Source organism: Leptonychotes weddellii, chromosome 6 (assembly GCF_054177405.1).
Source record: "Leptonychotes weddellii isolate Sample4059 chromosome 6, ASM5417740v2, whole genome shotgun sequence".
Lineage (NCBI taxonomy): Eukaryota > Metazoa > Chordata > Mammalia > Carnivora > Phocidae > Leptonychotes > Leptonychotes weddellii.
Genome location: NC_138374.1, coordinates 82,699,483 through 82,715,491, shown reverse-complemented (window position 1 = coordinate 82,715,491; position 16,009 = coordinate 82,699,483). Strand labels below are relative to the sequence as shown.

At 49.8% G+C, this 16,009-nt stretch overlaps 2 protein-coding genes across 6 annotated transcripts in view; one reads left to right on the top strand and one right to left on the bottom strand.

The window, feature by feature from the left end:
• The window catches only part of SDCCAG8 (SHH signaling and ciliogenesis regulator SDCCAG8), a 217,892-nt gene extending 214,197 nt beyond the window's left edge, over window positions 1-3,695 (top strand). Inside the window, exon 17 of the mRNA XM_081823178.1 lies at window positions 3,353-3,695. Coding sequence (XP_081679304.1) covers window positions 3,353-3,382 — 30 coding nt within the window. The 3' untranslated portion in view covers window positions 3,383-3,695. The remainder of the gene's footprint in view (window positions 1-3,352) is intronic.
• Window positions 3,696-5,331: 1,636 nt separating this feature from the next.
• The window catches only part of AKT3 (AKT serine/threonine kinase 3), a 304,967-nt gene continuing 294,289 nt past the window's right edge, over window positions 5,332-16,009 (bottom strand). For all 5 annotated transcript variants that reach the window (XM_081824493.1, XM_081824490.1, XM_081824491.1 and 2 more), the window contains 2 exons: window positions 13,978-14,080; window positions 5,332-8,930 (listed from right to left, as the gene is read on the bottom strand). In XM_081824493.1, the coding sequence (XP_081680619.1) occupies window positions 8,845-8,930; window positions 13,978-14,080 (189 nt within the window). In that variant the 3' untranslated portion in view covers window positions 5,332-8,844. The remainder of the gene's footprint in view (window positions 8,931-13,977; window positions 14,081-16,009) is intronic.

Genomic DNA, 16,009 nt, shown 5'->3' with positions numbered 1-16,009 from the left:
GGAGTCCACGTGGCCTGTGTGCGCTGGCCGGCCTTCCCCATGACTCCTGCTCAGCTCCACAAAGATCACACTTGGTGGCTTATATGCTCTCACTGAGCGGGTCAGAAGAGCACAAGAGAGCCTGGACTTCGAGGTCACACCACCGGGGGCTCAGATCTCAGCTCTGTACCACTTCAGGGAAGTGGTTTAGCTTTCCTATCACTCAGGTCCTGGTCAAAACCAAAACCGAAACCAAAAACCAAACAAAAACCCTTAAAAAGAGAACCGGCTTCCCTTTAGGAGGGAGCCCCCACACAACCCCGACTCCGGTGAAGGTGACCGTGAAGCCGGCCAAGTTGGCAGGTGTGAAGGGGCCACTGGATAAATCATTCAGTGTCCTTTCTGTACAGGTAGGAGAAAGAAGGCCCAGAGATGAAGTGAACAGAACTGGGAAGTGACTGGCAGGGAACTGAACTCAAGAAGGTGGTTAGTCCCTGGGCTGCGGGCTGCTTGGGTGAGCGTCCATCTGCCTCTCTCCTGGGGTAGGGCCTGCAGCCGGCTCTGGCCCCCCCAGGCAGTAGCTACTGGTGGCTTCCCTGGAGCTCTGTTCACTGGGGACAAGCTTGAGAATGCCCCAGTTGGAGGTGGGGGTGGGATGCTTTTCTCTGGTTAAAAATAGATGCTTTCTTGCCAGAGGCACAAGGAACGGGCCATTTTTTGACCTGGCCGCACAGAGACGGAAAACGTGCAAATGAGCGAGACGGGTGGGGGTGTGCATTTGGGGTAACTAGTGAGAGGCTGGGTGGAGGTGCGCCGGTGGAAGCACGGGTCAGGCTGGGGCTGAGCATGCGCGGTCTGTGAGCAGGGGCGAGGCAGGCTGGGCATTCCCAGGGGTGGGGGGTGGGGAGCCCGGGGGCTTGGGAACAAAGAGGCAGAAAAGGCTCTGCTGGACCCCACAGCGTGGTTGCCTGGGGAACAATTCAGGTCACCCAGAGAGACTCATTTTTTAAACTCTGAATTTCAAGTTAAACTTCAGAAATAAACACAAAAGTCAGGGTTTGTGGAGAGAAGGCTCTATTAGGTTTTTAAAACGAGAACAAAGAAAATGGGGTCGCAGCAGCAGGCGTGCAGACGGGGGGCACGTCTGTCATCTGTGGACAGTATTTCAGAAGAGCAGCTGCCAGGGTGCCCCGTCGGCCCTCCCCTTGCTGGGAGGGCAGCCCCAGACCACGGCAGATGTGGCCACACCACCCAAGCAGGCCACAGCAAGGGCCATGGTGACAGGTTGAAGGCAGAGGATGGGGAGGCGGCCGAGGGCTCCAGTCCCAGTTCAGACCAGCTAATGTCCCACTGGCACGCACGTCCTCACCCCCCCTTCACAGCCAGACCATGATCACTCTGGTGTGGACGGACGGTGGACCCAACTTCCTGGAAATAGCCCTAAGAAGTGATGGCAGAGGAGTGAGATTTGGGCAGTAGCTAAAGGTTCTCTGTCTCTGGACATGCCGCGGGATGGGGGGAGCACTGAGGAATGTTCTCTACTAAAGCTCCAGCAAATGGAGGGCAACACTGGGTGCTGCATTTATAGACCAAACAGTGACATGGGCACGGGGTGAATTACTCAGATGTCTACAGGATGGGGCGGGCAGCCGTAGGCACTGGGGATCCCGGACCAGTGAACGGTAATATTGGGGCTGTAATCCTAACGTCAGGACAGGCTTTGCATCAGAACCAAATAAAATATCAAACCAGCGGAGAGACAGTGACAGGGAATTTGCTCCAGGAAGAGAGATTCGGCCTGGCTCCTGTTTGCTCACATTGGGGACCTCACATCTGCGCTGCTCCCAAGGGGTCCCACAGGGGCGGGGGGTCGAGGGTTCCGGGGAGCCGTCTGAGGGCCGCCAGGGAACGGGTCAGGTGACGATCAGTTACTAGATGGGCCCGGAGCCCACAGGCACTATGAACTCATTATAAGGAGAGATGCCAGTTTCCTCGAGTTTGGTTTAAAAGAATTCCTGTGATATTTTCTTTCTACTGCAGGTCTTTACCATTACTCTGTGCACACGTCATTGGGGTGTGTGTCTTCTACCCGAAGTTCAGTTACATTTTTCTTTTTCGATACGCCTGTCATGGTTTATGCTTATCCTTGTGCTCAGAGACACGCATCCCACTCGCTTACTCAGTGTACAGCCCCCACCTGCGTTCCAAGCGTGGCGGCTGCACATGTGACATTCTAATGACCCTTCTACTTACAGACTTGCGCACTAAAGAGGCACGATCAGTGTCACACACACTGAGAAGCCTGAGATGGAAATAATCCCTTTTTGCATCTTTCAAAAGAGGCAACAGACTGACTTTCCTATTTCTCTTGCGTGAATTCTGATCTTTTGCTCACTATCCTGTCTCGGAAATCCTCAAGTAATCGTGGCTGAAACTGGGTTCTCACAGGAGCCCCCCTCCCTCCGCCGATTCTAGCTCAGGAAATCTGCGTTGGGGAGGGCAAAGGCCCACATGTCTTTCTGCAAGGTGGTTGCCAGCCAGCCAGCCAGACCAGACCACCTGCTCCTCGAGGTCAAGGATTGTGTCTTATTCATCTTCCCACGTGGTACCGGGTAGGTACACAGGAGGTGCCCTGTTTTGTGCAATGAAACTGTCTGCAGTGGTTTCTGGCACCACTTCTGGCCGTGGGTTAAACTAATCTGAGCAGCCAGGTGGGCCAGGGCCGTCAACGGTGTACTCACTCCACTAACCTGTGACTCCCTCAACCCAGTTTTCACGAGCTGGTTTTGAAACCTTTATTCCTGTTTAAAGCCAAGAGGCCAGATACACCAAATCCCTCTTCCAGCATGTGGGAGGTGGTTTCCATGTGAAAAAAATGCCTTTATATATGTTATAATAATGTGTCTGCCACTAAAAACTTGGGAGGTTTTAGCTCGTTTTGATTTCACTAGGAATGTCTCAGGGACACTTGGCCTGCATCCTGTTTTTGTTCTAGCTTCCCCAGCTGTAATGTCTGAGCGGTTTTCAGTAAATAGACCCTGGTGCGGATCGGGGTCTCCTTCCCCTGACAGGGAGGTGGTGGCTCTCCAGCCATACCCTGTCATCGGCCTGCCCTTCCTCAAGAGACAGACACGCCTCTGGGGTACAGATGGTTTTCAGAGTTCAAGCCTTAAAACAAAGTCGTTCACCTCACGTTCCGTGGTCAAGTAGCGCAAGCTTTTCATGCGTCTGGTTACATACCGTCTCTGCATTTTTAGCAAAAGAGTTGATTTTCCTCCGTAAACGTAGAAGGGGCACCTCAGCCAGCGAGAAGACAAATCACAGGGAAGAACAAGATCTATTTAAACTTACTTTTTATTATCATTTTTTCCAGTTACCCAGCATGCGACAATCTGATTGCTGACCTGGACGAAACAGAGTGAAATAAATGGTTTACAAAGAGATATTTACATTCATCTGATTTGTTCGTGAGATGCCACAGCACACCACGACCTTCCGGAACAGTGGCCGGCGCCCGGGATGGCAGCGGGCCGCTCGCTCGGCGCCCCATCCGCTGCTCGGCGGCACTGTGTGTGGGCGGCTTGCGGCTCAGCTCTGACACCAGATGAGGAGCCCTCCTGCTATGTTTCCAGAAATGGCTTGAAGTGATGATGTTTTTAGATCTACTCATTTGTATGCTGTTACACACGACTTTCAATAAATGAACTTTTTAAAGACCTGAATTGTAATGTTTCCTTTTTACCTTGTAGTGATGAACGAAACACCAAAAAGGCACATATTTTAACTAGGCCAGAGGGTATTAAGGACCAGACTTTCTTCCTGCCATTCACGTTTCCTTCCCTCTGCGTGAGCTAGAGAGCATCCTTTAACTTCTGATGCTTTTAATCAACATCTCGTAAGACTCCATTACTTATCATCCTGCTACTCTGGGCACAGTCGGGAGACACCAGGAAGCGCTGTTTATCCTGTCCACTCTGTTCACAAGGAAAACAGACAAGAAAGCATCTTTGGCTTCGTGGTGTCGGGTTTCTTCTCGAATGTGCGGTGTTTGAGAGGAGCCTACGAATGTACTTTGTGGAATTGCAAAGTTGACTTCGAGGTCTATCAGATATCTGTACACAGATCGTTTTTTTACTTTAAGAGAATATTTCTACTACACACAGTTAAGCCCTCAGATGCTTGAAAGTAATAAAAACTGGGCACTGAAAGTGTTGTATTGTCTTTGAGGAGGACAATGAAGCGCTAAAGGCAAGGCAAGGCTGCGGGCGGGAGGAGGCCCTGACCTCAGGCCCTCCTCCTGGCTAGTGTTCCCGAACCCTTGCTCTCACCGGGCCCCCGTGGCCTCTCCGGATGGAAGGGGATTAGGCTTTGGAGGAGGTGGGATGATACACACGCAAAGACCTTTCGAAAGTCTCTCGAGCATGGAAAAGGTTCAAGCCTGAAAGAGCAAAACTTCTAATATTTGGATTCAGTTTTTTATTTAATCCAATGTGCTAGACGTCAAGGTTGTCACCTAAGATATGTTAACTGTCCCTAATTCTGTTTGAGGACTACAGTAAATAAATTACACAATATTCTACAAATAGCACCCTTAAAGAATTGTAGAGGTCACTTTATTTTAGCCTCCTGGATCTGTCCATCCCAGTGGTTTCAAGAGAAGAGCACACGGAAGAACGCCCTCAGATCTGGCTGTGTGACACACAAGTGCCTAACTCTGGTCCCAAAGCCATTCCTCTACTCAGCTTAGTCAGGAGCAAAGCCAAGTTTGTACAACTGTAGGTTTATGAGGTAAAATCAGAAAAAGGCCCCATCCAAAATAAGTCTAGATAAATCAGACTGGAGTACAACCACCCTACCCATCTCTCACCCACGACTAAGTTTGTTAATTTGCCAACGTACATCCTAAGAAAGGAAGTATGCAGAGCAACACGTGTTAAGGTTATCAGGAAGACATTACTGAGGAGCGACACTCCTGAAGAGTTCTGGGCCCAAACCATCGGGTGTGAAGCTTGTTAGGTCCCTAACGCATCTCCAGGGAGCCCCCTTCTTCCATCCCTGACTTCACGGGAGATGCGCCTGAGACCCATCGCTGAAGGGCCGGCACCTCCCCTTCAGAAGCGGCCCCTTGTCCAAGTTTGCACAACTGCACTATTGCCATTTTACTGAACTAATAACAGAGCAGTCCTGCGTGTGTCTGGGGCTACAAGAGATGGACAATAGTTATTCTCCTCTCACATTTTATACAGGGTAGGTTAATACCAGCTGGAGCTATTAAAAATCTTTTTTTTTTTCCAGAAAAGAATTGATTTTCTGAGACTACAGAACCACATCCAACAACAATAAACAGAGAAGTAGCAGATTGACATAGTGCTTTATTTAAGCCGTCTGTACGAAGGAAAATAATGTGCATCCCTATCATATACGTGTAAAAATACTAAGGATGTACAGTGTACAAAAACAGTTTCTTGTAGTTATTTCACATCCTTGTGGGTCATATACTTAAGGAAATGAACAGTTTTAGTATGACCGACAGTAATAGTAATACAGTTTTTCTTGGGTTCATAGTTGCGTCTGCTTAAAATCCTTAACCAGATGACTAGATCTTGCGCGGATCTAATGAAAGAACTAGCAAGGTCAAGAAATGTCACAAACTATAAAGCTACAGGGAGGTAATTCAATTACCAATTTAGAGGTTTTCTTTTTATTTAAATAAATACTTTACATTTCATGCTTGCCTGTAATGCACTACCAGGAGCAAGATAAGGAAATTCTACTGTAGACAGTACGAACAGTAGCAGCAAAGTGTGTACGTTGAGGTGTAATACAGAGACCCTGCAGTTAGTAAGGAAGGCCCTTACTTTTGTCCTCTAGGAGAAGCAAGGGGCCCCTGCAAGAACAGTCAGCTTTAAGAAGCCGGAAATCAGGTAAGGGAAATGGAAAACAATACTGGAATAATGCTATGTCATTAGTGTAGAAAGCAAAGCTGTGAGCAACCCGCCAAAAAATCCAAGCAGAAATGGCCAATTTCCTCCCAGATGGCTGCATTAAGACAAGAGGGCAGACTTCACGGAAGTTAGTGCGGGATGGAGTCCGCAGCGTCTGACCCGTGTTCTGATGGAGTGATGCTGCGTTCCGGGCCTTGCCTTGTGCCAGCAGCCCCCACCCCAGCCACGGCAGCCCCCACCCCCGCCATGGGCAGCCCCAAGGGCAGATGCGGACACCTCCCTCTACACACGCACACACACACACACCCTTGTTTTCCTGTCATTCCTCCGCACCAGCTGATGGACACCTGGGAGTGAGAGCAAGGGGCGCTGGACGTGAAAGCCAAGGAAAGGCCCTGCGGGCCCCTGGCGCATCTCGAGGCCCAGAGCGAGCGAGCTCTGCACGCGCGTGGGCTGGGGACCGAGCCAGCTGTGAGGAGTGGCCAGCCCGGGGCACTGTCAGCGAGGTCATTCATCCTCAGGAAGTGTCCTTGGCCAAGGTTACAGGAAATCACCTTAAGGTTGCGGGGGGGAAGCTATCCAAGTCCTTAGTGTACGGGGTCCCCCTCCTCGAGACAGAGGGCTGCTCCGCACAAACATCAGCCAGCCTCAGCCGCCTTCTCTGCCTCTACCTGTTCCTCTTGGATAAAATGGATGTGAGACAACTTACAGGACATACCATCTAGTCTACTTTCTGGTCAAAGTGAAACATTCAACAGAATTCCAAGGAGGGAGAAAAAGTGAAGCGACATGTGTAAGTAAGAATGAACTACCATGTCCTGTAACTTCCTACTCAATGCTAAGGATGAACTTCACTCAGGTAGGAACATGAAAAATTAGGATAAAACCTATGTCTGAATATGTCTTAGCTGCCTTAGTAAAATGCCCTTTGACCCCCGTCAGTCCCAGTGGCCCGCCCACCGCCAGCAGTGGTGTCTCATCTACAGATCCACACTTCCAGCGCCACGAGGCTAAGACATCTGCGTATGAATATGATTCATCCTACATAGAAAGTCACTTGCTCTTCCACAATGCATCTGAATCGTCATACCACGTCATGCCGCAGTGTTCCACGGGGAGCTATCAGAACGTGTGACTACAGACATCTCCACGATCGCTCCACGGGGCCGGCTGGCCTCCCGCGGCCGCGGCGAGTGCCCCCAGCCCCTGGACTTCATAGGCTGCTTTGGAAAATGTCAGCTCCTAGCACCAAAGGGTTTAATCTGAAGATCATCATTAATGAAGGAGAAAGATGAGGTTTGCATACATGTCCCCTTTCAGTGAGAAATGTTGGAGTTTGGGGACATGAATATATACAGAAAAAGAAAAGTTGGAGGTGTTCTTTTTGTGTGTGTTGTTTTGTTTTCTCCCTGATGGCTTAATTCAGTGATAAATGTACCATGATCAGAATAAACACACCAGGTTCTTACCCCTTACTGCCTACTTTGTGAATACTCGAGATGTGTGCATTTTGCCAAGTACAGTGCCTTTGTCACGGTCACGCCGGTCGCAGTTCCTTTCATGGCGAGATGTTGCCGGGCCGTCAGAGCGTCTCCTTTCTCAAACGGTCAACAGCAACATCCTTCTGTCTCAACCCCTCGGCATGGAGAGCTGGGGATTTTCTCCCTTTGAGCACCAAGGGGTTCAGTGCCAGCATCTCTTCTCCCAAAGCCCAATTCTAACCAATGTGTACAATTTCAGAGCCTCATGAAATTTTGTTACAAAGGAGAAAAAGTGCATGATTCTCATTGCCGTGTACATTCCTTGCACATGGGTCAAAATAAACTGCAGTGAGTCTAGTTCATGTAAGTTGGAGCTGCATTTGCTAACATGACACACAATTTTCTTCACTAAGAAATAAATACTACTGCAATATAAACAAAATCATAAAAGGACATTCAAAGTTTTAACATCCGAGAAAAAGCTAATTCACGTAGAACTGAAAGTCAAAACTTAAAACAAATAAGGCAAACACCTGTTTACCTTGGTGTACAAATTTTGGTGAAAAGCAGGATCATTATACCTGTCTACATTCTTCAGCCATCAGAGGTGATAAATATCAAGAAGGGAAAAAGGTTTCCAAGCACAGTTGGAAAAAAAAAAAAAAAAAGCTCTCTGGTGCAAATCGTGTCATCGAGCCTGTAAGTGACCTTGCCTCTGCTGTGCATATGCCTCCTTCCTTGGAAGAGCAGTGTCCGTCTTGCCAACGACCGCCCATGAAATCTGGACGTCCGGGTGGCACAGCGGGCTTCCTCTGCAGTGTCCATCAGGGACTGCGTGTGCATCTAGCGCTCTATCTCAACAGTCGTTCGGTCCTTCTCTCAGATGCTTCCCTACGGATTCCGGCCAGGTCTGAGTGCGCGATCCCCACCGTACGCACTGATCTCTTACACCTTCCTACAATTCTGCATATGCACATCACCACCCTGCCACAATTGCTTGTTCTGAATTATAAACTAAATCTTCTTAGTCTAATTAGTTTTCGATGTATCTTCTAGAAAGTTAAAAAATGTACCTAGAATCAGTGTATCTCATTTAGCCTTCACTGTTAGGGAAAAACGAAAACTAAAAGATCGAAAGATGACAATTGGTGCACAAATGAACAATGGTGGGCTCATGACTTCCAAAGATTGTAAAATTACCTCTTAAAGTTGCTAGAATAGTAAGACAGTAGCAGCAGCGGCATGAGACCGTAGACGGAGATACAATTTCATGCAAAAACAAACAAGTGTGTTTGCGTCCATGTGTGTTCTCGTGGGGGTGAGAGTGGGCTGGGTGTCTGGAGGCGCTCCTGCTTTGTAAGAGCTACAACTGGTGTGATGTCCGGGAATCATCTTGAGGAGGAAATCTGGGATGACAGTGAAGGGGCAGGACGGGGGCCTTACTCGCGGCCGCTGGCAGAGTAGGAGAACTGAGGGAAGTGCGGCCGCCGCTCGTTGTCCACGCAGTCCATGCCGTCCTCGTCATCTGCAGGCACAAAGCGGCCACTTAACGTCACGGTTACTGTTTGCAACGGTATCTCTGGTCCACGCGGTTCTAACAGCTAAGCACAGGGAAGGTCAGCCACAGCAACAAGCTCCGAGACACTTGTGGCCATCCACAAAACACACAATAACGACACTCACTCCCCAAACAATCTCCCTCTCACACGCACGATCTATGAAGAAAGAACACCCTCACATCGACTCCCTCGAGCTGTGAACATCTCAAGACCCAACATGCTGTGAAAAAGTACTATTGAACAAAACCAGATTTTTTAAAATAAGAAGGTGCGAACGATCTTCAGTAACCTCCAATTCCACGAAACTATGCCCGTCCACACTGCAGCAGGCAGTCAGGCCTAAGGCACCAGAAGTGTCTGTCTGGTACCAACGGCTTCAAATGCATGTATTTTTTCTTCTTGGTGCTTTAGGTGTGACTGCGAAATAAAGCTTCATAGGAGTCCTTGATTTGACATTGTTTACATCATTTACTCTCCATCTCATATCTGCCTTCGGTCACCATTCCCGGTTTCCCTAAGATGCCCCTTTAAACCAGAGTGAAGAGAGGAAGACAAAGGAAGAGGAAGAGATATCAGCATCTAACGCTAGCCCCTCTGGAAACCAGCAGCAAGCAGAGACATGAAGGCATGGAAGCAAGGCGCTTTCACTTGGGCTGCCCCCTTTCACCTTCTCTGCCTTCTTGTATTCAAAACATCTCGAATGATCCCCCAAGCCCTTCTCCTAACTGTCCCAGTGATTAAAGTCCCGCATGGCTAGGAAGCTCTTCCTTCTATGTGGTCACACGTTCAGTCACCCTGGCCACACCATCCCCTGTGCACCTGCTCCGGGCTCTGGGTCAAGTCCAGCCGCCCTTGGGGCTCCTGTCTATGCAGGAGGTGCCCACAAAGCCTCTCCTGCTCTCCCCAAGTGCACGGGGTCAGATGCTGTCCCACAGAGGCGGCTTTCCAACACCCAACCTTCTTTTCTTCAAGCAAAATAATTCCACTTCCTCCAATACCCACAGGGAGTACAGTGCCAATTCTTTACATTTTCCAACCTCCCCAGGAGCACCAAGAGAAAACACATAGGCCTCTGTATGGCGGGCACCGACCCTGTCACGCAACAAGGATGACGCTCTGTGCTCCTCCATAACACACATTCCTCCGGTGAGCAAACTCACTGTGCTTCCGTTGGGTATACTATTCTGAATACAAAAGATTCTAGAAATGGGAGCAAGCGGTTAACCAAAATTTGTGACCTCGGATGTACCAGAAAAAAAAATCACTGGATGAGGTGGCAATCAATCCATGAAGAGGATTTGGGGCTCCCTGCTCTGTGTAGACCATGGACCTCCAAGGGCTTCTGTCCTTCTACAGGGAGGCCTTTCGACTACATCAGCCTTTCTAGAGAGGACTGACTTGGGGAGATCTCTGCCTCCTTATCAAATACTGGTTAGACAGCAAGCAAACCACACGCATCGTTCAAGTCAAATACCTTCCACAGTATTTCTGGCTGCAGGAAAGGCGCTGGGAATGATGGCCTATCTGTATAAAAACTAGAGAAAAGGCAGCTGCAAGCTTAGTGTTCAGATTCGGACACGTGCCAATCACATTTCAAGGAAACAGCGTTCCCCACTAACAGCTTTATTTGGCTGAGTGTTTCTGCACAGTGAACGTGCAGAGAGCCCATGTGGGAGGCTGCAGGTCAGTTGAGAATTAAGAGAGTCTTCATTCTGCCACTTCAGATAAAGAAATCTCAACCTCACAGATGGGCAAGCAAGAACCCCACACCTTGAGATTCTTTAAAGCCCATTACACCACTCCTTCACCACGGATCCCTCCTGCTCAGCCACAGTGAGGGGCCAGTATCTGATCCTGCCCCAGGGACAGAGGAAGGAGGAGCCCTGGGCCCACAGGTGGGGGGCTGGGGAGAGAGGGGACAGCGGCCTGCCCGAGCCAGAGTCCATCACACCAACCGTCTGTAACCCTGTTCCTGCTCTGAACGGAGCGTTGTAGAGACAGTTGCTGATGACACACCATGAACCATGCTGCAAACACGAGACACACCTGGAACAAGAAAGCAGGGATCGACTCCCTATCCCACATCAGAATCCGTGGCCCAAGGAGCCTCACTTCCTTATAGCGTTCAACAAATGTAATTACATGGCATTAAAAGCTACTCGATCTCAAAGAAATCCTCTCTTCCTACAAGAGGAAGGCAGAGAACCATTAACGGATAGAATGCAAGACGACACATTCCAAAATCTGTTCAGTTAATTAACACCAATGAGAACAATCTGGCATGTGACCACAGCTGTTTGTCGGCAAGGAACACTTTGCCTGTCGAACTGCTGATTTGTTCTAAAAAGTAACTCCATTCTGTGTCCTAAAAGCCAGGTGGTGAGTGGGAAGGAGGCCGTCGCTAACTGAGGGTACCGCAGAAGGCTTCCATGAACAAAAGCTCCGTGCTTTAGCTGCTGCAGGGCCGCTCACCAGCAACACCCCTCAAAGCTGCAAGACGATTATGTTACATGTAATCACAGTCCAAGGTTTCACTGAATCTCCTTCGATCCACCTCTTAAGGGGATCTAGAATGTTTCCAGGGACCATCCCTTTAAAGACCCGGCCCTGTGCTCCCCAGCCCTCCCTCCAGCGGGGGCCTTAGGCCTCAGCCCGGCCTGCTGAGCGCCGTCATCTGCTCCCTCTGCCGAGGCCCCAGCAGACGCAGGATGATGCTGCTGGACTCGGGTTTCTGGGTTCGGATGTCCGCACAGCCACACATTCCCAGGCCTCCATGGTAGGTGGATTCTGGAACCCACATTGGAAAGGACTACAATGTGTGAGCTTCCTGCTGATCCCTGTCTCAATCTAGAAATAGACTCCTTATCCTTTCAAGACCCCAAGTCACTGGGCATGGACAGCATTCCCTGCATCTAAAATGACATAGATTCTTTCAAGAAGGGGGTTGCTGTAAGTGAGGAAACATTTTGTATTACTGATCGAGAAGCAGAGACACCAGGTTCAGATGATATTCTAGAAACCACGCTGGGTGATTTAAAACGTCTTTGAACATTTCCATCTCATTTTATAAAGTTCTAGAAATGAAGCCACAGGGTGCCTGTTAATGACATATTCTCAGGGTGACAAGTGCCCAGTGAGTCTAGAGTTAGGGGTAAGGCAGGCAAGGTGAATCTTGAAGAGATCTGAACCTCATCAGCCAGGGCTTTGTTTTTGTTTATGTTTCTGGGTTTTTTTAAATATTTATTTGTCAGAGAGAAAGAGAGCGCGCACAAGCAGAGGGAGCTGCAGGCAGAGGGAGAAGCAGACTCCCTGCTGAGCAGGGAGCCTGACGTGGGGCTTGATCCCAGGACCTGGGGATCACGACCCAAGCCGAAGGCAAATGCCCAACTGAATGAGCCCCCCAGGTGCCCCTGGGCTTTGAAATCAAGTCCATGGTGAAGAAGGACCCTGGCCAGGGCAGCGCCTACTACAGAGCTTTAGATTTCACTGATTCACAGTCATGGACATGAGAGCTGCTCAGCTGTGTCCTTCTAGGCTCCCGCTCCCCAGCTGCCTCTTTAGGTGGGTCCCCCCACCCCAGATTGGCACCCACTCTCCTCTGCAGGGTGTTCGTTGTACTGGACACAGCCTCACGCTTCAGGTGGTGCGTCCCAGAACAAAGAACACGACAGACTTAAACAGGATCAAAGCTAGGGCTCTTCAAAGCTGTCCAACTCCAGGTGCTTTTCCCACCAGGACAGCTTCTCAGGCACCACAGGGGAACACCAGGGCTCGGGGCCACTACTCGGCCTGGCATCCCCTTTCCTGGAGGGCGAAGTGACCTGCACCTTTCCGGGGAGGGAGTGGCAGAGCCAAGCGTGACACAGTCACCCCACCAGGCTCTCCTCATCCTCCTCAGCCCTTTCTTTGAGACTCAGCCTCATGGGTCTCTCCCATCTGAAGCAAGCTCTGTGCTCACGGCTTTGAATTCGCAGACCCTGCCTATTTCTGTGACGTCCACGACCACGTATTTAGTTGTCTTAAAGAGTCCACAAATGCCAAAGCTCTATTTACAAAAGAGAATGGTCTCCAAGAGGCTGAGGCTGAGACAGAGACAAGTTGGGACCTCGCCCTCTCTGTGCTCACTGTGGGTGTCATGCAGGGAGGGAGGCCGAAGCACAAAGTCCTGTGCACGGATGGCCAACAGCACCATCTGTAAAGAGCTGGGCCTCCTTCCGGCTAGGAAACGACCAGGCACTCGCCATAACGTGTTTATGCCTTCACTTCATACATATTTACTGAATGCCGACACCGGGCCAGATACCCAGCCCGGAGCTGGGGCTAGCTGTGAATAGGAAACCAAGCCCTTTTTCTCAGGGTTACTGGATTCTAGTTGGACAGGCAGTAAACAGAGAAACGAACAAATTAACCAGAAGAGTATCAGCAAGTTGCCAATGCACAGAATCAAGGGGTGGGGGATGCGGTGCCCAATGGGCTGCGCTGTTCCTTGGATTGGGAGGTGAAAGCAAACTCTCTGGGGAAGTGACATTTAAGCTGAGATCTGAGGGAGTAGGAGCTGTTGATGGAAATGTCAGGGAAAAGAGCATGGCAGGCAGAGACAACTGTTAGCACCCAAGTCCCGAGGAATGGTGAGGTATGGCATGTTCAGGTGAGACTGAACATGGGGACATGAGTGAGCCATAAAGGGTAAGGCAAACATGGGAAGGGTCACTTTCAGAGTCCTTCCAGCTGATGGCGAAAGAAAGTATTAGAACAGTAAGGAAGGGCAAAGTTGTTTACAAGTTAGTCTATGATTCTCAGGCTACAATTTTTCTTTATGTAATTTTTCCTACTCCCCAAAACTCTTCTCTCAGCTACCTGTCTTTGAAACTTCCACATGGAACTCCATATTCTTAAGCAGGATGAAATAAGTCACCATGGACTGTGATCTTAAAAATAAATATCCAATCAAGAGAGTGGCTGTTGTCTTCCATTATATTAGAATGTTATCAAGTGCCTGTCAGATGTACTTACATTTTTCAGGTGGAGTTATTGTAATAGTCTGAGCTGTAAATTCTTCATCAAAATATCTGGTATCTGTCTCAGATGTAACTTGAGGCTTAAAAGGAGGTACAAGCTGCAAGAAGAAAGAAGAAGGGTACTGTTAACAGATTTCGGTTTAGAGAAATTCATTTCTAGGATAAAATTAGAGAGCAAATAATTAATGGAACAGTGCCAGAGACCAGATCGCTGAGTCACTGTATACAGGAGATGTGGCGTTTGGCTTCCCAGTCAACAGTCTGAGCACAGAACAGGAGGTACTTGGTTGTTCCGTATAAAATTTGACAGATTATGTGAAACAGAACAAATGAGAACCAGAGAATAGGGTGGAAAGAGGATACTGAAAAGTCCTAATTTCCCCACCAATCACAAACATACACACAAACCATATGGATGCAAACCCTGGCACCAAAATGCAAGCTCTCCCCCGAGCAGCGAAAGCATAACTCGTCCCCTAGTCTCTTCCTGGCGCCTGGTTCAACAGCTTATTAGTAATACTGAACACAACTTAATGATACAGTTTTACCCCCAGGTCACATAGTGCTGCCCCTGTCCTTGGCAAAGAACTATACCCGCTTACGTGAGATAAGCATGAACACCTGCCCCCTGCTCCGGGACAGGGGCCTGGGGAGCCCCTGAAGTTACATGCCGTTTTGTCCCTTGGTTGCATCCGATCCCCAAAAGGGACAGGGACCCAAAAGAGAGTAGAGGGACTGCTCTCGGACTGACAGAGCTGGACGCCTCTGCCTCAGAGCTGCGGAAGGCACGGTGCGGGCCAAGTCTGGGGCTGCTGAAAGCCTCTGGGACCTCCACTGGGCAAGGACGAGCCGGAGCTGAGGTGGGACTCCTGCTCCTCAGGGCTCTGGCCTCACAGGAGAACACGGGGAGCCCCGTCCCAGGGCCTGGAGTCGAGTATCCGCTCTCATGAGTTTGCTGCACAACAGGAGATGCTGCTTTTAGGACAAAATTCCCGAGTGGACAGAAATACGGAGAGGCGGGGGACAGAAATCAGTATGTTTTATAAAAAGTTTACAGAAACCAACAGAAACACACAACTGGCTTTAGCTCAATGCATTTTCCCACTCTTGTCACCAAATTTATGTTAAATAATAAGGCAAAAATCTTTACTCTCTAGGCAGACTAGGTTTTCAAAAACCAGAGAGTGAGCAGAATGAAAAGCACCACACATCTCCGTTTATGCCACATGTAACAGAGCATTTTTAAAAATTTTATGTATTTGACAGAGCGCGCACAAGCAGGGGGAGGGGCAGAAGCAGAGGGAGAAGCAGGCTCCCCGCGGAGCAGGGCGATCATGCGGAAACTCGATCCCAGGACCCCGGGATCATGACCTGAGCTGAAGGCAGACGCTTCACTGCTGGAGCCAACCAGGCGCCCCACTAACAGAGCATTTTTAATCCCTTTGCCTCATCATTCTTTCTCTCTGTCCCAGGACACAGCCAATCTAAAGCCTGTTACGAGCAGGCACTTTCTGGGGGATGAACCTAGATCCGGTTCCACTTCTGACCCGCCGCGGCGTTGACAGAACAGTATGGCTCTCCTCCCACCCCCGACCTCCCCGGGGTCAAGCTCCTCAGCTGTGTGGGCCCTGCTCTGGGACGCCGCCGGGCCGTGCATTCACTCCACCGCCGGAGATCTCCCCTCCTCCACTCGGACACAAGGGCCCGCTTTTCCCGGGCGCCACACTCACGCCCCCCAGAACAGCAAAGCTGAGCGGACCGCACAACTTGCCGTTTTCCTCGTTGGGAACCAAGAGGTCACGGCCTCCACCTGCAGGAAACCGGAGGCTGCGGCTCTGGTTGGGGTCACCGTTCTACAAATGCCCCCAAATAGTTCTTCCTCATCCTTCCAATGAAAACTTCACAAGACACGCTTTTCGGCAGAAGGGGGCTTCCGGGCATGTGGAGTAGGCTGTGCTTTCCGCGGCCCACCCTTCCCAGCTGCTGCCTTCTGAGGAAAAACGGCAATCGACTTCACGTTCCGGGGA